Source organism: Hylobates moloch, unplaced genomic scaffold (genome assembly GCF_009828535.3).
Source record: "Hylobates moloch isolate HMO894 unplaced genomic scaffold, HMol_V3 SCAFFOLD_18, whole genome shotgun sequence".
In the NCBI taxonomy this organism is placed as follows: domain Eukaryota; kingdom Metazoa; phylum Chordata; class Mammalia; order Primates; family Hylobatidae; genus Hylobates; species Hylobates moloch.
Window position 1 is genome coordinate 52832149 of NW_026652293.1, and position 26386 is coordinate 52858534.

At 34.6% G+C, this 26386-nt stretch overlaps 1 protein-coding gene across 2 annotated transcripts in view; it reads left to right on the top strand.

The window, feature by feature from the left end:
- Nucleotides 1–2279: 2279 nt before the first annotated feature.
- The window catches only part of LYPLAL1 (lysophospholipase like 1), a 40273-nt gene continuing 16166 nt past the window's right edge, over nt 2280–26386 (top strand). Inside the window, exons 1-3 of one of the 2 annotated variants that reach the window (XM_032136690.2) lie at nt 2280–2395; nt 7675–7774; nt 22893–23062. In XM_032136690.2, coding sequence (XP_031992581.1) covers nt 2305–2395; nt 7675–7774; nt 22893–23062 — 361 coding nt within the window. In that variant the 5' untranslated portion in view covers nt 2280–2304. The remainder of the gene's footprint in view (nt 2396–7674; nt 7775–22892; nt 23063–26386) is intronic. The other variant, XM_058430362.1, reaches the window with a different exon arrangement.

Sequence of the window (26386 nt, forward strand, 5' to 3'; positions counted from 1 at the left end):
TTGGAAGAACAAATCAGGAACTAATAGCAGGAGACTTGGGAAAAACTAAAGAAGCACAGGAACACCTAATAAATAGAAACTCTGAAGGACCACAATACAAATTCCAGGCTTTTGTTTTTGAAATAAGAGTTGGGACATGCCCTTGCTTTATTTCTGCGCACTCATGTGTAAATGTAGGTAATAGTTAAGAACCTATGCTCTGGAGTCAAGCCCAGCATGTGAATCCAGGTTCTACAATTGACTGGCACTATGACTTTGAGCCAGGTTCCTTACCTCTTTGAGCCTGATCGACAAAAGCAGATAGTAATAATACTGAGTTTTACTGGAATTAATTTATGACAGTTTTTGGCACCTAGTGAATCCCATGAATATTAGTTGCTTATTATTATTAATAATCATTACTCTTAAATAATTATATTTTGATTTTTTGCTGTCTCAAAAGCATGGGGTGGTGTACAGTAAGATTTTCAGGTAGTAAATGGGGTTCTAAGTGTAGAACTTAAAGCCTTCCCTGTATATCTCCAAGTGGTCTTTCCTAGTAGCACTGCCCTCTTCTCACCTGGCTAGGGAAGGTTATCTAGAACTCATATGGGGGAAGGCAGGTCAAAAGACAGAGGTATTTTTTTTTAAGAATTGGCTATCAGAGCTCAGCCTACCCTAGTTTGTCCTCCTCAGGGACTTCACTTATACAACTCTCTGCTGCAGATCTATGGGCTTTGGAGAAATGACTCAGAATTTCTTTTTGATTTGGTTAACTAATGGCATGTAGGACCATTCTGGTTGACGGTATTGGTATTAACATAACACCGTGATAGCTTAGAGCTGATTTTGGCAACTAACGTTTGATAGTAAACAGTTTAGTTACCTGGAAGTAGGGTGATTACCTGGAACAAATAAAAGATAAGTTGTAATTGCTAAAATGTAATGCAGACTACAATGAATGGAAGGCCAGTGTTTAATGGTACTTAAGCTTTTACTGGGTTATTTTGTTGAATTTTACATGAGGCAAAAGCAACCTGCTGGGGCCACTGCCTTCAGTATTAAAAGATACCTATGTTTTGGCCTTTATAGAGGAAATAATTCCATTTTTTAGTATTTTTAAAATTATGGTAAAATACACATAAAATTTACTAAGTGTACAGTTCACTGGTAGTTATTAACAATGTTGTACAATCAACATCACTGTCCATTTTTAAAAATGTTTCACTATCTAAGCAGAAACTCTTGTACTCATTATAACAACAACCTCCCAACTCCCTCTTCTCTTAGCCCCTGGTAACCTCTATTTTACTTTCTGTCCCTATGCATTTGCCAATTCTAGATATCTCATGTAAGTGGAATCATACAATTATTTGTCCTTTTGTGTCTGGCTTATTTCACTTGGCATAATGTTTTCAAGGTTCATCCATGTTGTGGCATGTATCCGAATCACATTCTTTTTACAGGCTGAATAATACTCCATTCCAATATGTACATAGCACATTTTGTTTATCTCTCCATTTGTAGATGAACATTTGAGTTGTTTCCACCTTTTGGTACTTGTGAATAATGCTGCTATAGAACACTGAAGTACAAGTATTTGTTTGAGTCCTTGCTTTCATCTCTTTTGGGTATATACCTAGGAGCAGAACTGCTGGATCCCATGCTAAGTCAATGTTTAACTTGTTGAGGAACCACCAAATTATTTCTATTGCCGCAACATCATTTTACATTCCCATCAGCTATGCACAAGGTTTCTAATTTCTACACACCTTCACCAATACTTATTTTCTGTTTTTTTGATAAGAGCCATTCTAATGGGTATATAAAGCAGAATCTCATTAAATTAGATTTGCTTTGTAAACTATTAACAGACACGAAGAGAACTTATTATTATATGCTTCGCTTACCCTGTATATCAAGAGCTGCAAACATCCTGTGCGAGTCCCAAAGTGAAAGGTAAAATATGGTTCTATCTATTAAATTTTAAACATAGTAACACTAATATTTCTCCAAATAAGGTAATCTTGAGTTTTGGGATTGCATTTACAATTCCTACAGCAAATGCTCAGGATATAAACATATCCATTAGTCATTACAGAAGTCCATACGAGGCTGACACACGTAGAATACCATTATTAGCAAAATAAAACTCGGTACAGTTACAGTTGCCTCAGACTTGACCCCAAAGTACTGAAAGCTCCTCAGAGAGCGGGCCAGCCGCGCTGCGCATGCGCGCTCCCGGGCGTGTTCCCGCGTATTTGCGTGCGCGGCCCCGCGCGGCAACGCAGGGGCGGAGCCGCATGACTGGCAGTGGTATCAGCGATGGCGGCTGCGTCGGGATCGGTTCTGCGGCGCTGTATCGTGTCGCCAGCTGGGGGGCATAGCGCCTCTCTGATCTTCCTGCATGGCTCAGGTGGATTTCAATTTTACGTCCTGGTTTTCTACAGCTCAGGAAACATCCTCCCCTCGGTTATCCCAGTGTTGCCCAAGTGGAGGTGTCGCCGGGCCCAAATAGGGCCCAGTGGGTGGCTCCCCCGTCGCCAGCCCCGGCTGTGGATGCACGGGCAGCGCCACCTGCCCCCAGCCTCCCCAGTTAGTCTTCCTCTTTCTGTCGAGCGGTCACTGGCCCACCACCCTCGCTTTGGGGTCTTGTGTCCCGCCGCTCAGCCAGCCCTCCATCCCCACAACATTCTCTCCAGTGCAATCTTTAGAACCTCCCCATTCCTCGCCCCAAGTTTAAACAGAGCAAGTTAGTAAGGTAAGTCTTCTGCTAGAGGGAAATTATTTAGTGTTTTTCATTGTCAGCTACTAGTGATTTTTCAGTCGTAATTGCCCATTGCTTTCTCCAGGCTCCCATACTAATGTAGACAATTGAGATTCACAGTTAACTTAGATACTGTTTACAGATTATCGCTTTTCTGTAAGCCACTGTGCCATGCCTGGAGTGCTTTCTCTCTCTTTCCTTTTTCCCGCTTCTCTTTCCTTCTTCCCGCTTCTCTTTCCTTCCTTTCCCTTACGCGCCTGTGTTATTAAAATTCCAAGATAGACTACAGGGGCAGGAGTCCCAGGGGCAGGTATCTTCCACTGCCTGCCCTTAGTAATGTGTACTGAATGCTCTATTGTTTCTTAACACTCATCTGTAATCACTTTTGTCTGTCTTCCCCACTGGATTGTGAGCTTCCCACTGGATTATGAGAGTAAGGGCTCTTGTGTCAACCTTTGCACCCCCCAGTGCTTGGCCCAGGGTAAGCTCTCAGGAAATGTTTTTTAAAGAAATGAGATGCAGCCGGTGTCCTCAGGGGGCCTACCTAAAGTTAAAAACAAAAACAATCCAATTAGTTTGAGTCAGCAGTGCATGGAAGATCACAAGACGGTGCATGGTTTCCTGCCAAGTGAATTGTAAGAGAAAAAAATGTGGTTAGGCATTATTAAGGCATTTGGAAGATGAAAAGCTTGTCAGACTTTTCGAAGAAAGTGGTCTTTGAGCCGAGACGGGTAGGCTTAAAAGGGACGGTGATTGGAAGGGAATTGGAAAGGAGTACTGGGCAGAGACCTGGAAAAGGGCAATTGTGGGAGGTATTCTCTTTATTTTGAAAATGAGGCCAGACAGGTTCAGCAGCTTGGCCAAGGTCTCTTAGCTGTTACTGTGAGTAGTGGCGGATTTGGGATTGGAACCCAAAGCTCTCCGACCTCAAACTCAGGGCTTTGGTGGAGTAAGGTGGAAAAAGCTTGAACTAGGATGTATTGTTTTGGAGATGGGGAAGAAGAGGGCCGATAGTGTTTAAAGAGAAAGACTTGGCATATATTTAGAAGGTGAAGTGTGCAAGATGACAGCGGTACTTAATAACTAGGAGACTGGTAGTACTATTTAGGGCTCCAAGAGTATTCATTTATAAGTACCCAGAAATTCCACAACACTGTACCTTTTCTCATAATCAATTCTCATTATCTTTAGGAAGAACTCCTAGACTATGTTCTTTTTTTCCCTGGACCTCTTTGCTTAAAATAACCATCCTTTTCTTAAATTTCACATTACATTTTTATAACCTGTAAGGGTATGTCTCTAAAATTTTCATAACCTATAAGGGTATGTCTCTAAAATTCAGAGTCATGTATGTATTTTTTCCTTCGTACTTTGAACCAAGAATTTATTCAAAGAATTCTGCCAAGTATGCGAGTATAATGTGATTCCTATATATTTAAATCTCCATTGAAGTAAAGAAAACCTTACTGGGAGTAGGTCTTTATCATCTTTATCATTGGGAGTAGGTCTGTATCATCCAGTAGGTCTTTAGCAGCTAGTGATTTTACATTAAACTTTAATATATGTGTTTATGTTATAGGAGATGTTTGGTTTCTGCTTACTTAGAGTATGGGCAAACCAATTCTAACAGTTTTATCACACTCAGTTTTACCATACTATTAACCAGTTTTAACAGTTTTACTATGGAATAAGGTACTAGCTTTTTAAAGAGTAGACATTGTGAATGGATAGATGTTGTTTTGCAGCTTCATTCTTACTCTTTGAGGCTGAAAAAAATGTTATTAAAGACAGCTCTTGTTTTTTCAAATAAAAAGCCTTAACAGCTTGAGATTTTCTTCTAGGAGATAGCAGCCATAGGAGAACATACGGGAGTGTAAATTATATGTAGCCAATTTAATTTGAGCCTTTTCGATTAATAAAGTACTAAAGATGGACCTTCTTTTAAGATGATAAAAATAAATGATAGGTTAGTGAGTTTTGTTCAGTCTCTCATAGCAGATTAATTCACTCCTATTTGCTCCCATAGGACACTGGTTCTTTTTTCAATGGTAGTCAGTCATACTTGTAATTATGTAACTTAATGTCTGTATTCCACACTAAGCTAGTAGGTCCACAAAGCCCAAACCATGTGTCTTGTTTATGGCTTTCTTCTTGTGTAGTAAGGCTTACTTCTTGTAAGTCTTACTTACAAGAAGTAAGACTTCTTGTGTAGTCATGTCAGCAAGTTAACTGAGTGGCTTCTTGGTAAAGTCACCCGTAAGCTCAAGCTCTATGTCGCTCAATGTAATGGACATTTTCAGTATTCCTCTTACATGAACTGTCATCTGCATTCAGCTTTCTTCTCAAAAAACTCCTGGTTCTTTTTCTATCTTGATTTGCTCCTTCTGGTTTCTTTTGCACTCATCTTCCTCTACATGGCCATTAATGATGGGGTTTCTCTAAATTTGGTCCAAGGTCTTTTCACTCTACATTTTTCTCCCTAGGTTAATCACAGAAGTCTCCTAGAGATACCCATTTGTGTCACTGATGTATAGGTAAAAATAGAATCTTTGAATTTCTGTGGAGATTCATAGATTCTGTTTTTGAGCTCTAGACAAGTTTATCAAACTGCCTGATAGACATTCATTCATGAATCCATTCATTCAAGAAATATATCACAGCCTCCATGTGTAAGGCACTGTTCTGTGCTCTGATCATACAGCAATGAACAAAACAAATCACTGCTGTCATGGAGCTTATGTTCTAATGAAGTAAATAAATACTATAGTAGAAGGTAGTAAGTTTTATGGAAACAAGGAAAGCAGGATAAGGGGATGCTTCCATGGATGAGAAGTTGAAACAGTGTTACAATTTTTAAAAAGTAGTCAGGTTATGCCTCACTGCAAAGATGACAGAAGATGAAACTTTACAGCTAGACTTAGACTTGGATTTAAAGCCAAGTCGGAGGCCCCAGGGTAGGTTCCTTGACATGTTCAAGGAACAGCAGTAAGGCTAGTGTGCCTGGAGTGAGAAGAATAGGAAGGGATATCCAAGAGGGTACTGGCATCGAGGTAGTGTAGGGCAGGGGTTGGCAAACTTTCTGCAAAAAGTCAGGTAAGCATTTTAGCTTTTGTGGGCCATGTAAGGTCTCTTCCCCATATTTTTGCCTTCTCTCTTTAAGAAAGGAGTCTTTAATAATGTAAAACTCATTCTTAGCTTATCCTCCTTAAGGACCCTAGGCTGGATTTTGTCCTTCCCTCTAGCTGTCCATAGTTGCTCAATCAACCCATGGTATAAGACCTTGTATGCATTACAAAGAGGCACCTCACACTCAACTTGTGTATGCCTGTTGCTTATGTTTCCTGTCTAGGCAGGTGTCTAGTATTATTGTTCACCCAGTTACTCTGGCCAAAAGCCTGTTAGTCATCCATGAAACCTTTCACTGTTGACCCTTTATAACAAATCCGTTGCCAATCTTTATTAATTTTACCACCTAAATTTCTCTATTATCTGTTTCTACCTACATCATCACTGTAGTCTAAGCATGAACAGTAGTTTCCTAATTGATCTCTGTACATCTACTTTTGCTCTCTTTCAATTGTGTCTTCACACAGCTTCCAGATTGATCCTTTAGAATCATGCCAACCTTTCTGTCAGAAATATTCATGGCTTCTCCATGAACAGATTTGTCAGGTTGCTACAGTTTCTCTGGTCTCATTTTATAGACACTGCTCTTTTCATTCTTTGCTTTTCAGTTCTTACATGTCATACTGCTCCCTCTTGTCCAGAATCTTGGCACCTGCCCTTTCCTCGGCCTGGGATACTTTTTTCTTCTGCCCTGCACTTCTCACCATCGTGTAGACTTTAGTTCAAATCATTCAGCAGCTATCCGTGGATACCCAGTTTTTGTCAGTCCTGTTCTAGGCACTATGTGAACAAATAACTCAGATAAAATACATAGTAAACTTCATCCTGCAGAGTTTATAGGCTAGTGCATTTATTCATGAACTCCATAACCCAGTCAGTTGTGAATATAATAAATCCTTGCAACACCAAGTGTCTCATCTTTGAAGCAGTTACATTTGCCTTTCACATTTATTTGTGTGATTTTTTGACTAGTTTCTGTTTTTCACAATATGCTACAGACTCCATAAGAATAGGGACTCTATTCCTCCCTCACCCTGCCATCATTGCCTCTAGCAGTGAACACAGTGCTTGACACATTAATAGGGATTCAATAGGCAGTTTTTGAACTGATACCTTAATGAGTTAATTGATTAAAAAATTAAAGTTGTGACCTCTTAATTTCCTCCTCAGGACTCCATAAGATGGACTTATATTTCCTTCCATTTTTTCTGTAAATACATATACATTAATATTTGTATGACTTTTTATTACTTACCAGCTTTGGAGTAGATAATTATTCTTTTAGGTCGTGTAAACATGTTGTCAAAATTAAATTATGATTTCTTCAAGTTAAAAATAAAATTACACTGAATAGACATTTTGGACTTTTTTTTAACCAAGAAAATTATATTAGGTTCTTCTAACTACAGAAGTTTAACAATCACTTTAGGAATTTATTACTATTGAAAATAAGATAAGAAATGACTATTAAAAGTCACATATATAAATACAGAAATAATATTTTTTTTAGAAAAATCTATTTATTCCTGTACTACCCACTAAACAAATTAGGTAACTTAAAACTTAAACAAGATCTTCAGAGTAATCAATGGTGAAGCCAGGAGTAAAATAATCAAAATTATTGCTAGTTATTGAGACCTAGTTAGTTAATTCATATTAGTTTCTATATGGTTATTATGGTGTATGGAGCTTTTTTTAAATCCCTTATTCCATCCTCTGTGTGACATAAAAGTTTTAGACTGCTTTGAAATGCATTGTATTACTAAAATATTTATTTTAATCTAGATTTTTTGATTCATCAGGTGATTCTGGACAAGGATTAAGAATGTGGATCAAGCAGGTTTTAAATCAAGATTTAACATTCCAACACATAAAAATTATTTACCCAACAGCTCCTCCCAGGTATGCAGTGATTTATCTCACTTGTCAGTATAACTCTGTGGCATAAAATATACATAAAGAGATGTGCCAGCTAGGTGTTCTTTAAGCTTAATTTTGTATTTAAGATACTTTAAATTAGAGTACTTTGTCCCCAGAATGTATTCTTTATTGCAGTTACACTGTTGGATCAAGTTTTGCCAGGTGAGTAATTTATTCCCTTTCTGTAAAGCATTCCCTAAAGCTCTGAATTTAAACTGTGTCCCAAGCATGGCTTATGTAACTCTGCTTCCTCTTGCCCTGCAGATTGCTCAACTTTCATACTTCTTCTCTACATTCACCCCAAAAGGAAACTTAATAACTCCAACAAGTATAATCTTTCTAATAATTTAGTTAAGCCAGAGTTCATAATCTCTGGGAAAGTGTTTTATGGCATTCTTTCCACATTTAAAAGGATTATTAAGAAACAATGTTATGCTTTTTTAATCAGTAAACCAGAATAGGAAGATGGAATTGACTACTTAATAAATATTTAGGTTATATAACCTGTAGGTGTGTGCAAAAAATTCACAGTAATAAAACTGCTATAGTTTTGAGGCCAAACTGCTCTTTGTAAATATTAAATTAACATCTGCATAGTCTTTTATTCGGAACACATGCCGTATATCAGGGATTGGGATTTTTTTTTTTTTTGGGTTAAGTGAAATGATGTGTGGAGCTACGCCCCAATCTGATTTTTCTCATAATTTTTTTTTATTTTTTTTTTTTTCTTTTTTTTTTTTTTTTTTTTTTTAGACAGAGTCTCACTCTGTTGCCTAGGCTGGAGTGCAGTGGTGCAGTCTTGGCCCACTGCAGCCTTTGCCTCCCGAGTTCAAAGGATTCTCTCCTGCCTCAGCCTCCTGAATAGCTGATTATACAGGTGTGTGACACCACTCCCAGCTAATTTTAAAGACAAGGTTTTGCCATGTTGGCTAGGCTGGTCTGGAACTGTTGACCTGAGGTGATCCACTCACCTCGGCCTCCCAAAAAGTGCTGGAATTATAGGCATGAGGCACTGTGCCTGGCCTCTTCTTGATTTTTTTTCTTATCAGGCATACTTTGCAAATGCCTTGCTTTATATTTCCATTAACTTAGTATTAAGGAGAAATAAAACCAGAACTTCAAGGACGTTTTTATATGTACTAATAAGAATTTACTTACTTTAATTGATAGAATTGAAAAAGGGAGAACAAAATGATAATGTAAGACTGAAGACTCAAAGGAGTTATTATTTAAATGTAATTTTAATAGAGTTTGAAAGTTTGGTAATGTAGTTAAAAGACCCAGTCACCAGTGGTTATTTTTGTGCTATAAATTGCATGTCTTTGAAAATGTTAAAAAAGCTTGTTGTTACTGATTTTTAGGATAGCTGAAGTTGGAAGGAAGAAACATAGTGGTATTTCTGCAGGGATGAAAGATAAGTTCGTTTCTGCCTAAATATAAATACAATTGGCTGATTAATCATAAGACCACTGAAAACCTTATTCTAGGAATTAATATTTTTTATCTTAAGAATTTCATGTCATTATCAATTGTGATAGGAATTCTAGACAGTATTTCTCAAACTTTTGGCCAGAGATATTTCAGAAAATCCAAAAATCTCCATGTGCGCTAAGCATTATTTGTGGGTGCTGTTGTGATTTAGTAAAATATGAAACCATAGGACCAGCTTCATAGTAACTTTTTGTTACAGTTTTATAATCAATAGCTATTTGAACAGATCATCAAACGTTTTAGACCATACTCACCAATAGAAATGTAATATGAGCTACATATAAATTTAACTTTTCTTGATACCACATTATAAAAATAAATACATAAAATTATATTTAATAATATATTTAACCCAGTATATTCAAAATATTCAACATGTAATCGGTATAAAATTATTAAAGTGATATTTTATATTTTTCACACTAAATTTTTGAAAATTGACATGTTTTGCATGTACGACACATCTTCTGATGCTAACTAATTACACTTAAATTAAATAATAGTAAAAATTAGGTTCCTCAGGTTGCACTGGCTACATTTACGTGCTTCATAACCTTATGTGGTTAGGGGCTGCCATTTTCTACAGCTTAGTTTTAGAACTTAAAGAAGAGGAGTTCCCATATACAATATATTGGGAGCCACTGTTCTAGATCAAGTCATCATTTTTACTTATGCATACAATACTCATTGGTTTGCTCAAGTTTTCACTTATTAGTAGCAAAACATAGATTTCCAACACATTACTTTAAATATTAAATTATTTAATTGCAATAGAAAATGAAACTGGCATAAACAAATTTGAGAACAAACATAGTTGACTCTTGGTAAGCATAAAAAGCATAAGGCTCAATTTGTGGGAGCAAAAGTGTGAGGGTGTACAAGAATGAAGCCTCTTGATCTGGACCATTTGGTCTTCCATGGGCGTTAGATATAGGAACACATGGCTTTGGTTAATACCATGAGGCAGTTCAGTGGAGGTCAGTTAAGAGAGATAATATCATACTTAGTATATTATAATTAGCTGATTTTTTTCCTACCTTGTGCTAGACTAATTTTCTAGAGCAGTTTATATGATACTTCTGTATCCCTACAGACAGAGGGATACGGTATCTCTAAGCACTTAGCATAGAACCTGACAAATAGAGGATGTTTAGTGAATATCGAATACATATCTTGCAGTATTTGCTTGTTGTTATAATTTAAAATAGTGCAATAGGAATGAGTAATTATGGGTATTTATATATAATACTAGTATTTTAATTGTGTAATAGTTTATGCCTATGTGAGGTTTTAAAAAGCGTATTTTGTTGTGGTAAATAACCTAAGAATTGTCGTTCATAAGGGGTTGCAATTACTTGTCCTAGGACTTGACCCTGTAATAGATTAATTGAGTGAGCACAAAATTATGGGCCACTTTTAACTAATGAGTCTCAAATTGAGGAGCACTGCGGTATCATTAAGCCTATAGCTTTTAACTGGTTTCCAGACTTCAGAATGCTGTTTGATAATATTTTATTAGAATGCACTGGCATTCATGGTGTACTTTGCTGTTTTAAGACTTCTGATTGATGTTCCTAACACATTACCCTGTTTAGGCAAGCAGTTTGGGCATAGATTTATTGTCGTTGCTTTTGTAGCGTAATATGGCTTCATTTGGGGTTTTAAGGATAGTTGCTACCTTCCATCTATTATGGCAGTGTTTCTTGTGCTGCTAATAAGAGAGATTCTGGTGTCATCTACCTTGCTTGCTACCTTTCCGGTGACATCAAAAGGAGGCATGTGATAGATATGTACCTTCCTTAACTCTCACTCTTTTTAATGTGATTGGTACAGGATAAAAGTGAATTTTAATAACCTTTTTAAAAATTTATCAAGGTTTCATGCTTTAACATGTTGCTACATACTTTCCGATATTGTCCACATTCCTGGTATTTATTCTCCTGTTTTTTTTTCTTTCACCACTTGTAAACCCATAAGTTTTTCTGTACTATGGATGTTTCATTGACTATGTTATTCCTACAGGGTATATTGAAGATATCACTTGGCTTGTAAAATCATTCCATTGATGGCATGTAAATAATATTCAGGGTTTATCTGCCTGTTAGTTGGCAGTTTTGTCCTAGAATGTATCTAATCTCTTGTTACATGGAAGTGATGCTTACTATTATGTGGCTTTACCCAAGCCAGTATTTATAGAAATGAGTGAAAATGAAATGTATAAAAGCAGGTTAAGCGTTATTAACTTTGGTACACAATGCCAAGCATATTTCCAGAGAAGCTATAACAATTGACAGCCTCACCAGCAGTATTCAAGATTCCCATTTGTCTCACATCCTCCTGAACACTTTCCATTGTCTTTTTAATTTTAGCCAAACCAATGGATGTGTAATGGTATCTTATTGTGCTTTTAATTAATATTTCTTTAATACTAATGATGTTGCACACTGTTTTATGTACTTATTGAGCATTTAAATATCCTCAAAAGAAATGCCCACTCAGATTATTTGCCCATTCTTTTATTTGGTCATCTTTTTCTATTGATTTGTTGGAGTTCTGTAGTTTTTTGGATACAGTTTATTATTGTTGTTGGATATGTGAATACAAATACCTTCTCTTTGTGGTTTGCATTTTCACATTCTTAATGACTTCTCATGGACATAAGTTCTAACATGTTTCTTTAAAATTTACAGTGAAATACAAAAATTGTGTGTGCATAGTTAATTTTGATAAATTATAGTACAGAGAATTTTGGTAAAATTAGGCACCTATTTACCTCAATTAAGTTGGAGAATATTCTCATCACCCCAGAAAGTTTCCTCGTGCTTCTTTCAAGTCAATTCCCATCTCATGTATTATTTTTTGGATATCTGTTACTATAGCATAGTTTGGCTTGTTCTTGAATTTCAGTTAAATTGAGTCATTTAATGATTTAATGGAATCTTGTGTCTGGCTTCTTTTATTCAGCTTGGTATTTTTGGGATTCATCTATATGTGTGTATCAATTGTTCAATTTTTAAAATTCTGAGTAGGTATTATATAAATATAACACAATTTGTTTATTTATCTACTGTTGTTGCACGTTTGGATCATTTCCAGTTTTGAGATCTAATGAGTAATGCTAACATAAATATTCTTGTTATAAGTATTTTCGTGAGCATAATTTGAATTCTTATCTAGACTCTATTCCATTGGTCTGTTGGTCTAATCTTATAGTGGTACAAAATTGTTGTAATTATCACAGCTATATAGAAAATTTTGAAACCAAGTGGTGTAAGTTTTGCTCATTCTATGTTACTTGCATTTACGTGTAAATTTTAGAACCTGCTCTTCAATTTTACAAAACACCTGTTTGGATTTTGATTGAAATTGCATGGAATCTAGTTTGATTTAGAGAAAATAGATGCCTTCTAATACATACACATGGTATGTCTCACCATTTATTTAGGTCTTTATTAATTTCTCTCAGAAGCGATTTGGAGTTTTTAGTGTAGAAATCTTTTGCTAAATTTATTTACAAGTATTCCGTTTCTTCATGTTATTGTAAATGGAATTTAAAAAAATTTGATTTTCAAATTGTCGCTAGTACAGAGAAATAAATTTTAGTTTTTTATTTTGTCATTGTATCCTGCTATCTTTCTAAATTCACTTATTTCTAGTACTTATTTAATATATTCCTTATGAATTTTGTGTATGCATTTTATTTCATTGTCTTGCTTTTTTGCACTTGTTTGAACTTCCAGTACAATGTTAAATAGAAGTGAGTACTTCCTTCCTGTGTAATCTTAGAGGGGAAGTGTTCAGTATTTCACTGTTAAGTGTGATGTTAGTTCTAGGGTTTTTTTGTGTATATGCCTTTTTTTTATATCGAGGACATTTCTTTGCCTAATTAGCTGAGAGGTTTCTTTGAATTTCTCAAATGCTTTTCTGTGTCCTTTGAAATAGTCATGGTTTTTATCTTTCATTTTGTTAACACAGTGAATTACATTAATGGATTTCCAAGTCTTAAACCAACCTTACATTCCTGGGATAAACCCTTTTGTAATGTATTATCCTGGTTATATGTATCCAAATTTGTTTTGCTAATACTTTGGTAAAGAATTTTATGTCTGTATTCATGAGGAATATTGTTCTGTGATTTTCTTTAATGCCTTTGAAAAACTTTATCATTGGGGTTATGCTAGTCTCTTAAAAGCATTGGGAAGGATTCCCTTCTCTGTGTCTGTTTATGTTATTTCTTCCTTAAATATTTGATGAAATTCACTATTGAAATTACCTGGACCTGAGATTTCCTTGTATGAAGGTTTTGATAATGAATTCAATTTCTTTCATAGAACCAGGATATTCAGATTTTATATTTATTTTTAGGCCAGTTTTGATAATTTGTATTTCTCATGAAATCTGTATCTTTTTTCTGATTTGTCAAATTTATTGACACTAAGATGTTCATGATATTTCCTTTTAATGCTTTTATGATTTGTTGTTGATACCTTTTATTTCATTACTGGTAATAATTTGTGTATTTTCTCTTTTTTTTCATGGTTCATCTTACCAAGAGGTTACCAATTTTATTAATCTTTTATAGAACCAGCTTTGGCTTTCTTATTTTCTCTCTTATTTACTTTCTATTTCATTTATATCTATTCTTATATTTGTTATTTTCTTCTATTTACATTAAATCTATACATTTCTCACTAATCATTACTTTAGCTAAGTTCCACTACCTTTTTTCTCTCTTTTTATTTATGTTGAAATGTTTTCAAATCTTCATGGTCCCATTGCCGTACTCGTATAACAGGCCACCCCAAATAATAACAATTTTGTTATGTTCACAAATTTTGTGGGCTAAGAATTCAGAAGGGGGACAGTGGTTATGACTTGATCTGGGGCCTCTCCTATGGGAAAACTTGAAGACTGGTGATGACTCGTTATGTGATTGCTAGGAACTGGAATCATCTGAAGGCTCACTCACATATATGGCATAATGCTGGATATTAACTGGGACCTTCCTTTGGTCTTATTACCATAACACCTATGTGAGACCTCACCATGTAGTATCTTGGGCTTCCTGGCAGCATGGAGGCTGGATTCCAAGAGCAAGTGTCTAAAGAGAACCAGACCTAAAGACCTAGTGTTAACAGTAACATGGTACTCTTCTCTCATTAGTTAAAAGACTGCTTAGAATCAAGCAGAGAAAACACAGACTTCTGTTTCTTAATGAAGTGTCAGACAGAGTTACACTGTAAGAAGGGCATGTGGGATGGAAGGTATTACTCTGGCCAGTTATGGAAAATATAGTTCTGGGACCTATATAACCCCATGGGACCTAAATAACCCACAAGTTCTGGGTCCTAAATAACCCATGAGTTATTTAGAAACATGTTGTTTCCAGATATCTGGAGCTATTCTAGATATTCTTACTACTGTTGATATCTAGTTTCATCTCATTATTGTTAGAGAAAATATCCTGTATTATTTTCTTCTTTTGATACTCATTAGGACCTTTTTATGGCTTTGCATATGGTCTATCTTGGTGACTGTTACTGTGCATTTCTGTGTTTCGTGTTCTATAAATGTTAATGGTTCAAGGTATTTGAAAGCATTACACAAATTCTGTATATGCTTAGTGATTATTTTTCTAAGTTGTTCTATTAGTTACCAAGGGATGGGTATTAAAATCTCTAGCTCTGATTGTAGATTGGTCTGTTTCTCCCTTTAGTTCTGTCAGTTTTCTCTTTATGTATTTTTAGGCTATATTATTAGGTGCATAGTCATGTAGTAGTGTTGTCTTTTTTATGGCTACTTTTATCTGTAAAATGTTCCTTTTTAATTTGTGGTAATACTCTGAAGTGTACTGTGTTTAATAAAAATATAGTATACCTCAGCTTCCCTATGCTTACTGTTTACATGGCACTTCATTTTTCATCCTTTTACTTTCTTTTGATTAGAGCTGTACAGTATGTCTTTTTCCATTCTTTTGCTTTTAACCTACCTATATCATTGAATTTAAAGTAGATTTCTTATAGACAACACGTAGTCGGGCTTTGTTTTCATCTTTAACCAAACTGATAATTTGTCTTCTAAGTGATTTGTTTAAGCAATTTACATTTAATGTAACAATTAATATGCTTGAATTTAGGTCTACTGCTTTTCATTCCTCTGTTTCCCTTTTACACTTTCTATTGGATTATTCATTTTTTAATACACCATTTTACTTAATTTTTTTTTTCTGATTGCCGTAGGGATCATGATTTACATAGCAAAGCTTTTTTACCTACTTAGAGTTCTTTGTTGTTGTTTTTTTTCCTTGTAACTATATGGGTCCCTTTATCCTCATCTTGTGTATGTTACAGTTTTCATATGTATTTCATCTTCATACATTGAAAACTGTACCAAACAAGGTTATAATTTTTGTTTTCAACAGTCAACCGTATTTTAAAGAGCTTAAGAGGAGAACAATAGTTTATTGTATATACTCAGTTGTGGTCTATTACAGCATATAAGTGTGTTTTGATTAAATTGTGAATTACCATTTTGATTATAAGGTATCCCTTTTCCTCAACTATATTTAATAGAGGTTTTAAATCAGCTAAGGTAGGGGCATATTCAGTAAAAGTTAGCAATTAGTTTGCTGTGTTGATTTAGATGGAAAATACTGCTTTTTTTTTTTCACTGTGGTAATTTGGACTCTTTAATTGAAGTTCCCAATAAAGATTTTTATTTCTATGACATGCTTTAGCTATATTTACAATTAGAGATTTTCTTAGTTTGTGTTTATTATTAGAATTTCCATTTAAAAATAATTTTTAACAAGCCATTTATGATTTATATGATAATATAGTTTCTTTTGGTGTTTTAAAAAATTCTAAAAGTAGTAAGATTTGCATAGTGCCTATACTTTTGGATTCACTGTTTTTCCACACAAAGTCCATGTTTGTGTTTTTCAGTAAATATGTATTCTAAAATAAACTAGGCACTTTTTGTTTAGGCATGGTAAACAATGAATTCCTCTTTACTCCATCACTTAGGATTCCTATCTGAAGCATGATAGTAGGAGAGCCCTCTCCTGATAACAGTAGATCTGTACTACAAGTATGCTAGTAAGGAACCCTACTAAAAACAGCTATTTTGAAGAAATAATGTACTTCTTTGGTAATTATTAGGTATGTTTAAATACATACTAGTATGGAAAAGTTTTCTTAGATATGGTTTTTTTAAAAAGAAACAAAAATGGACTGTTTTCTACAAATCACAGTGTAGATTTTATAAGAGTTAAAGTCAAAATATGTTCGAAGCAAAAATAAAATAATTTTAGACATTGTTATTTCTAGCTGGCACAAATTATTCCCAAGTGACACAAATGATTACTGAAATTTATTCAGCAAATATTTAGCATCTATTCTATGTCAGGCTTTGTTCTTAGCACTGGGGCTATATCTGTGGAAAGGATAAAGTCCCTGCTCTCAGTGAGCCCATGTAGAGACAGAAAATAAAAGGGAAATTAAATGTAATAATTTCAAATAGTGATAAATGGTATTAAGACTGGAGATAGAGAGTATATGTGTGTGTTGCAGGGTAAGAGGGAGGTATACTTTCAGTTGGAGAATCAAAGAAGCTCCCCTGAGAAGGTGACACTTGAGCTGAGACCTAAATGAACAGTCGGAGCCCACCATGCAGAAATGTTGCAAAGAGCCCTCTAAGTAGTGGGGATATCAGATGCAAAGCCACTCAACTAATAATAAGCTTGTACTGTTTGAAGAAAAGGAAGTGACAAATGTGACTGGAACCTAGTGAATGGTGGGAGAGAGAAGTGGTATGAAATGAGGATAAAGAGGAAGACTGGTGCCAATTTGTTAACTTAAAGGTTATGAATGAACTTTCGATTTTATGACTTTAAGGCAACACAGATCAAAAACAACTTGGTATCAAGCTGAATGTCAACTATTTTTTTTTAACCTTGGAGATTTTATTCTAGCTTAATATTTTACCAATGTGTAATGGGTTGATTGATTGATTAACTTAGGAACCACACAGATGTTCTTTGCCAAACATATTTATTTATTGTGGTAATGTCTGAGGAGTTTTATAACAGCTAATAAAGTGATTTATTTGAGGAAGAAGGTGAATGAGTATAACATATGTGAAAGTTTTTAGCTGTTTAAAAAACAACTTTTATATTTTATTTAAATGTTATTCTAACATTTTAGGAGATTTATACATTCTTGGTTATGCTTTCTTAGCAAGAAAGTTCTAAATTAATTTTGTCTTGTTAAATTTTCTCAATTACTCCATTTGAACAGAATTTTAATTTTCTTAGCTACCACATTAGTAAAATATTTACATTGGGATTCTACCTCTACTGAACATCTATCTATAATTAAGGCATTGTCAAAGAAAAAAGTTAAGTGAATGCCACTTTTTTCCATTAATGGCTGAGTTCCCAGAATGATTCACATTTTAGCCTATGATATCATCCTTATTTAAGTATTTAGACAGACAAATAAACACAGAAATAGCAGAGTAAAATGAAAAGGGAAGTAATACAATTCAGAAGGGTAATAGGCTCATTTGAATTTTAAAGTGAGTGTTGTATTTTTGATATTTTGATTTAGAACTTCACTGTGATTTTAGTGACAGTTTGACTACAATTTGAGGTTTCATTTTGTCTGACAATGACTATTTGGAAAGCACCTACTCTCATTTTCAGAGTAATGAAAATGAGTAACTCAAAACTAGTTAAGAAGCTAGTTTTGAGAAGGGATTCTGGGAGGAGGAAGGTTTGAATGCTTTCTGCCTTCTCTCCCCTTCTGATTCCAATTTATCTACCTTTCTAGAGCCACACAGCTTCTGGGGTCAGAAGGCATATGGGGTTGTGGGATAATTTATGCTCTGTTGGAGTCCTAGTATAGAGTTGGTGCAAGATTTTATCTTTTCTGCGCCAGTTGAGAGCCTGGATAAAGAGCAATGAAGGAAAAGCTCAGTCTGCAAAAATCTGCCTTCCTCATAGGTTTATGTCATAAAATGTAATTCTCAGACAATAATGCAGTATTAATTAGAATTCCAAAAGGATTTTAAGGATAATTATTTGAAAGTAGTTTAAAGTTTACTAAATTTTTTGATAAATTTATTGGATAATCAAGAACAATAGATGCCTGAGAATAGCTAGGACAAGTATGAAAACGCAGACTAGAGTAACGATGGTAAGGAGAGGGGAACTTACCTTACACAACTTCAAAATATGCTCTAAAACCACTATAATATGATTAATGTTATGTACTAACTTAATAGATACTAACTTAATAGAAACTAGCAATAGATAAATAGATTAGTGGAGCAAAATAGAGCCTTTCTCAACTAAAGCTCTTCAGCTGAATCACAAGACATAGAAAATTATTTGAGTGACTGTTCCCCCGCCCACTGCATGTACGATATAGAACTAGCACCATTCTAGATTATTAGAGGGAAGTCAGTTCATTGTATATAGCATATGTCTTAGGGCTTACTTCTCTCACAGAAATCAGGGTTAGAGAGACCAGATAATGCAGAACTATAAAATGTATGGCAAAGATAAAATTTCACTGTTTGCTGAGAAGGGTGTCTTCCTCCTTCCCTCCCTTTCTCTCTCCTTTTAATAGCACAAGCACAATCGACTATTCTATGGGATAAAATGAATTTGAATCCTTAGGTTACTCCATATATGAAATTCCCCCAAAATTCAAGGCTTAGGTGTAAAAATGAAAACAGAAATCTTAAAAGAAAATCTGGGCTTCTGTATATAAAAAAATATATGGATTGGCAGGAGCTTCTTAAGCAAATCTGGAGACCCAGAAATTTAATTTTTTTTGAAAAAGACCTTACATCAAATGTAGAGTCTTTTATCCAGTAAAAAAAAACAAAAAACAAAAAACTTTAAGTACATAATAATGTAATATCAATATTCAAAATAGACTTGGAAGAAAATACCTGAAATAAATGTAACAAATATTTGTCAATAATAGACAAAGTACTCTTTTAAACAAGAAAACAAATTGAAATGACAATAGGAAAAAATAATAGCAAATGACATCAGTCAGCAATTCCACTTATGTGGAGTTTTAGAACAGGCAGAAGAAATCAATAATTTTTTTTTATTATACTTTAGGTTTTAGGGTACATGTGCACAATGTGCAGGTTTGTTACATATGTATCCATGTGCCACGTTGGTGTGCTGCACCCATTAACTCGTCATTTAGCATTAGGTGTATCTCCTAATGCTGTCCCTCCCCCCTCCCCCCACCCCACAACAGTCCTCAGAGTGTGATGTTCCCCTTCCTGTGTCCATGAGTTCTCATTGTTCGATTCCCACTTGTGAGTGAGAACATGCGGTGTTTGGTTTTTTGTCTTTGCGATAGTTTACTGAGAATGATGTTTTGCAGTTTTCATTCATGTCCCTACAAAGGACATGAACTCATCATTTTTTATGGCTGCATAGTATTCCATGGTATATATGTGCCACATTTTCTTAATCCAGTCTATCGTTGTTGGACATTTGGGTTGGTTCCAAGTCTTTGCTATTGTGAATAGTGCCGCAATAAAAACAAGAAATGGGGAAAGGATTCCCTATTTAATAAATGGTGCTGGGAAAACTGGCTAGCCATATGTAGAAAGCTGAAACTGGATCCCTTCCTTACACCTTATACAAAAATTAATTCAAGATGGATTAAAGACTTAAATGTTAGACCTAAAACCATTAAAATCCTACAAGAAAACCTAGGCAATACCATTCAGGACATAGGCATGGGCAAGGACTTCATGTCTAAAACACCAAAAGCAATGGCAACAAAAGCCAAAATTGACAAATGGGATCTCATTAAACTAAAGAGCTTCTGCACAGCAAAAGAAACTACCATCAGAGTGAACAGGCAACCTACAGAATGGGAGAAAATTTTGCAACCTACTCATCTGACAAAGGGCTAATATCCAGAATCTACAATGAACTCAAACAAATTTGCAAGAAAAAAACAAACAACCCCATCAAAAAGTGGGCGAAGGACATGAACAGACACTTCTCAAAAGAAGACATCTATGCAGCCAAAAAACATGAAAAAATGCTCATCATCACTGGCCATCAGAGAAATGCAAATCAAAACCACAGTGAGATACCATCTCACACCAGTTAGAATGGCCATCATTAAAGAGTCAGGAAACAACAGGTGCTGGAGAGGATGTGGAGAAATAGGAACACTTTTACACTGTTGGTGGGACTGTAAACTAGTTCAACCATTGTAGAAGTCAGTGTGGCGATTCCTCAGGGATCTCGAACTAGAAATACCATTTGACCCAGCCATCCCATTACTGGGTATATACCCAAAGGACTATAAATCATGCTGCTATAAAGAAATCAGTATTGATAGACTCACTCAGTAGTTGCCTGGGAAGGTTACAGGAGTTGCTTGTGAAGGGGCATGATGGAATTTTCCAAGGAAAAGGAATGTTTTGTATCATTGTGGAGATGGTGGTTGCATTGTAAAAAGTAATTGAACTATACACCTAAAATGTGTGTAGTTCAATATAGTTTATAATGTAAATTATACCTCAATAAAGTTGGTTTTAAAACTTCAATTGATACTTTTAAATGGTAACATTTTAATGTATGTCAGCACCTACTGCTATTACTGCTGTGGGCAAAAGGATATTTTCCTACCTTTCCTGTAGAAAGGTAAATTTTTACAACTTTTATGGAAGCAACTTTGAGACATCTATTAAGACAAAAATTGTACCTTTTAATCCAACCTGTTTCTTGACTGTTTTCCATAGGAATAAAAGTTCCATTAGATAAATACATGTATACATATGTTTAACGAAGCATTGTTCTTAGTGGCTAAAAGCTGGGTACCAAATTAATTCCCATTATTAGGGGAATGGCTGATTAAATTGCAGAATATCCTTATCACAGGATATAATATAGCCATTAAAAGGGTAAGTTAGAACTGTAACTGATGAAAGGATTTCCATGAGATATTGTTGAAGGAAAAAAGCATGATGCACATAATAGAATCAGATAGACTACTGTATTTTTGAAAAGAAATAGTACGCCAAGAAATAGCCTGTAAATATGCATATTTTAATGTATAAGAATAACATTGAAGGATATATTTCAGATCATTTACACAGTTTACTAAATGTAAAGGACAAGATGTGTGAGGGAGTTGGAGAGAAGGGGAGGAATGTAGAGATGGGTAAAAAATGAATAAGATTTACATGAAAAACATCTCAACAATGTATATATATATATATAATCTCATATTTAAAAAATTTTATGTATCTGCATAAACTTAGGGAAAACATTTAAGTTTTTATGTACTGACTTTCAGAGGTATTTGTCATATCCATTTAAATTTTAGAAAACGTGTTACAAAGTAATGTTTATACAATTCTATTTGAGTAAATAAAAGATCCCCTGTATATGATATTTTGTTAAATTTTAGTCAGTCCAGCTTTCTTGTTTCCAGGTTTTTTTTTAGTTTCTCTGAGAAACTTTCCAAATATAACCTTGACATTCAAGCTCCTTAAGTGGATGTCCATTTATTTTGGGGTGGTATGATCAATATTGAAAAATGGTGTAATTCTGTTCCCTTCCAGCACCACCCACTGGTCCTAAAGATTGTATGCATCCCAAGGCCAATGACAATTGAATATTTCTAGCTCCTTGAATATGCTGAGGTTCTACTTGGGTTTTTCACTAGAGAAGAAGTACAAAAGCACGTTCAGGTCTCACCTGTTGTCTTTTAGCCCTCCATTTTTGTTTTTCAATTTAGCTGCACATTTCATGCTTTTACTTTACTGACTTTGGTGGGTGACAGTATACAGCTAAATTTGAGATGGCAAAGTAGAGGACGTATTGGTGTGGAAAGAATCCTGTGTCTGGGTTCATCAAAGGGAAATATTACTTGTCATTGGTTTAGAGTTCTTTCAAATTACTATAGGCACTTTTGTCACTGGCTATGTTTTCTTTGGCACTCTGTTTCTCATCATTACGTGAGGAGAAAGCAAGGCATGCCAAGGAATAAGCATTATCTTCTGTGCAACTCTTCTGTTTTTCATATTTGGAAAACATTTGTTCTGTGTTTATCTAATATATCCCCCATCCCTCTCTGTGTTTGCCCACAGAAATCTCTAAGGTTTTTTTTTGTTCCCCTTTCATTTACATCTACCAACATAATACTTGAATACAAGACCCCCTTTACTCCATTACAGTTTGGAATATCTGGATGGTGTGTGTGCCTGTGCACGTGTGTGTGTGTATTTTTTTTTAACCAACATAGTATCCCAGAGCATGAATATACAATGAATGGATTAAGATTCACTGGTACTGTAACTATTCTACCTCTTAAAAGATGGAGGGAGTAGGTAAAGATGATATGAACTGGCATTAGTAAATTTTAATGGATTAAATATAAGTATAGGATAGTTAATACAGTATACATGAGAGTAGTTTTAATATGCATTTAACTTATAAAACAGAGGAAATTGAAATCATTTATTCAAAACACTAATATTTTGGTAATTAAAGCATCCATTTTCATATTCCCTTTTCCTTTCTTTTTTTTTGGGGGGGGCGGTTGTTAAACAGATCATATACTCCTATGAAAGGAGGAATCTCCAATGTATGGTTTGACAGATTTAAAATAACCAATGACTGCCCAGAACACCTTGAATCAATTGATGTCATGTGTCAAGTGCTTACTGATTTGATTGATGAAGAAGTAAAAAGTGGCATCAAGAAGAACAGGATATTAATAGGTAAGACCTTTAAATGTTGGTAATTTATAGCTGTTCACTTTTGTCTAATTCTATACATCAAATCTTACTTGGAACAGTATTTAGAAGCACTTGTATATCATTCAATGCATTCATAGTTTCAGATAAACTTTACATATTGAGGATTTCAAAGATATTAGAATTATAAACAGCAGCGCATGAAACTTTAATTGATTTTCTTTTTGAATAATAACGGATTTTGAGAATCTTGTGGCAGTTAAAATTGTTCTTCTAGTTCAATTTTCAGTTAAGAGATTATTCATTTCAATTTTCAAAACATTTTACTTCAGTTACCTTAAGTCTTATGAATATAAGTTTAAACATCTATTGCCATTATTAAGATGTGTAGTCAAAATATACCATTAAATTTATGAAAATTATAATCTTCAGAGTTAATCTCACAAGAATAAAGTATTTATAAATTTTCGTTAAACTGTCTTTAGCAAGCCCTGTTTCTAAGGGAATATAAGTAGCTTTATATAAGCTCTTTATTCTGCTTAATACCTTTTTCTGTTTCTGTACTTAGCATATATATAAATTATTAAAATCTCTTTTTCTAATACATACAAAAGTGAGATGGAGCATGTAGAATATGAATGGTACGCGATGTATTTTGGTGAAAGGGTTTTATTTCCAAATGTAACTATTTAACTTACAATGAGTTGTATTTAATGATGAAATTAAAAAGCAAATTAAGTATCTCCTTTATGTTCTAAATAACATTAAAATGCACATTGAAATTCTTTATAGATGGGATTTGGGTAAACTAATAAACTTTCTTTGTGTTTATTGAAGTACTGAACTATCTGTTGAGTCATGAGAGACAACATGATATAATGGATAAAATCCAGTCTATTCTGTCTTGGCGTTAGTTTCCACTTTGTTGAAAGCAGCGTGGCCTCTAGCATAATAACATCACCTTTCTGGTAGTTTCCTCATTATGTTTAACTCTATATTTCTGTGTTTCTATGTTTAACGTTGATGTTTAACTCTAATAGAAATAAACATGGAGCATTATTGGAGGACTAGGAAGAGCATAGGGAAGGGATGCCCAACTTAGTCTAGGGGATTATGAAGTAGTTGGAAGATAGAATTCCAAACATGTGAATCATGTATCGTTCAGTCATCATTCCATCTTTAGCAAGTATTTTTTAAGTCCCCACTATGTGCCACACAGTATTATAGATGTTCACAGGGACATGCAGATAAATAAAACAAGATCTGTCTGCCTTACATATTTCTTACAACCTGAAAGGGCCAATGAGATTCTTAAAGTGGTAACTATAATGCCAGCCAGGCTGTGATGAGTGCTCTAATGTGGTATAACTAATAGCTTTTCAAAGCCAATGATAGTGTATATTTCTTTTTATTTCCCAGAACTTATCACAATGCCTGGCACAGAGCAAATACTCAGGAAATCTATAATGAATAACATTACCCAGTCAGTAAATTGTCAGTTAGTACTATAGGAATCTAGAGGAAGAAGTAGTCATATGCATTTGGGGCTATAAGAGGAAGATTTAATAGAAAGATGGCAGTGGCATTTAAGATGCAGTGGCATTTGAGATGCACAAATTATTAAAATTTTAACTGTTACAGTGTAGTAGGTATAGGGAATGATTTGTACAGTAAAATAGAAGTGGACAAAGTAATACTTTTTGTTTTTGTCTGTCTGGACAGTAGTTGGCTGTAACAAAGTTTGTGTCTAACTAGAAAGTACCTGTTGACTTAGATAGCCACAGTAAGAGACCAGAACATGATGGCATAATGGTGACAAAAATGAGTTCAAATCTACAGTCCACCACTTCCTAGTTGGCTCACCACTTATTACCTACACTTAATTTTTGCTACCTAATCTGTAAAGTGGAAATAATAATATAATATCTGTTTACTGAGAGATGAACAAAATATTTGGTTTATTCTGGACTCTCAGTAAATATTCTGTTCAGTTTTTAATCCTTTATTTTGTAGGTATAATAACATGTAATAATTGGTAAAGGATCATTAAATAATGTCTTCAAGTCATAAGAATTGTACTTTGAAAAACTAATTTGGCAGAAGGGGTAAGTAAAAGGATGAGAAGTCTGACATGGAGAAACCAGTATAATATAATGAAAGTCTGAAAGTGGTGTGGTGGCAATAGCAAAAGAAAAGATCAGGATGAGAAATTGCTTTAAAAAATAAAATTACAGTCTTCATAAGCAAAAAAATAGATAAAAGGAGAAAATACTCTGAGTAGTACTCTTAATGAGTGTGTATTGAAGAGTTTATCACACTGAATGGTAACTGCTGTCCATTTGTCTCTTGCCCCATCCTCTCTCTTCCTTTCCCAGATCCATTACTTCATCTAGTTCATCTTTGAGTACTAGAGATATTATGGATTTTCTGCAGTATATTACATTTTAAAAAATCCTAGTACAACAAAATCAAATCTTTTAAAATTTTTAATTTTATTTTAAGTTCCAGGATACATGTGCAGGACATGCAGGTTTGTTACATAGGTAAACATGTGTCATGGTGTTTTGCTATACCTATCAACCCGTCACCTAGGTATTAAGACCTGTATTCCTTAGCTGTTTATCCTGATGCTCTCCCTCTCACCGCCTCCCTGTGTGTGTTGTTTGCCTCTCTGTGTCCATGTGTTCTCATGGTTCAGCTTCCAACATGCAGTGTTTGGTTTTCTGTTCCTGTGTTAGTTTGCTGAGGATAGTGGCTTCCAGCTCCATCCTTGTCCCTGCAAAAGACATGATCTTGTTCTTTTTTATGGCTGCATAGTATTCTATGGTGTACATGTACCACATTTTCTTTACCCAGTCTATCATTGATGAGCATTTGGATTGATTCCATGTCTGCTATTGTGAATAGTGCTGCAATGGACATATGTGTGCACGTATCTTTATAATAGAATGATTTATATTCATTTGGGTATATACCCAGTAATGAAATTGTTGGGTCAAATGGTATTTCCGGTTCTAGGTCTTTGAGGAATTGCCACACTATCTTCCACAATGATTGAACTAATTAACATTTTCACCAACAGTGTAAAAGTGTTCCTGTTTCTCCACAGCCTTGCCAGCATATTAAAAATTCAAAATTCAAAAATTCTTGAATTTTTAATAATTGCCACTCTGACTTGTATGAGATGGCATCTCATTGTGATTTTGATTTGCATCTCTAATGATAAGTGATGTTGAGCTTTTTTTATATGTTTTTTGGCTGCATAAGTGTATTCTTTTGGGAAATGTCTGAAGAGTCATTTATGACAAACCCACAGCCAATATCGTACTGAATGGACAAAAGCTGGAA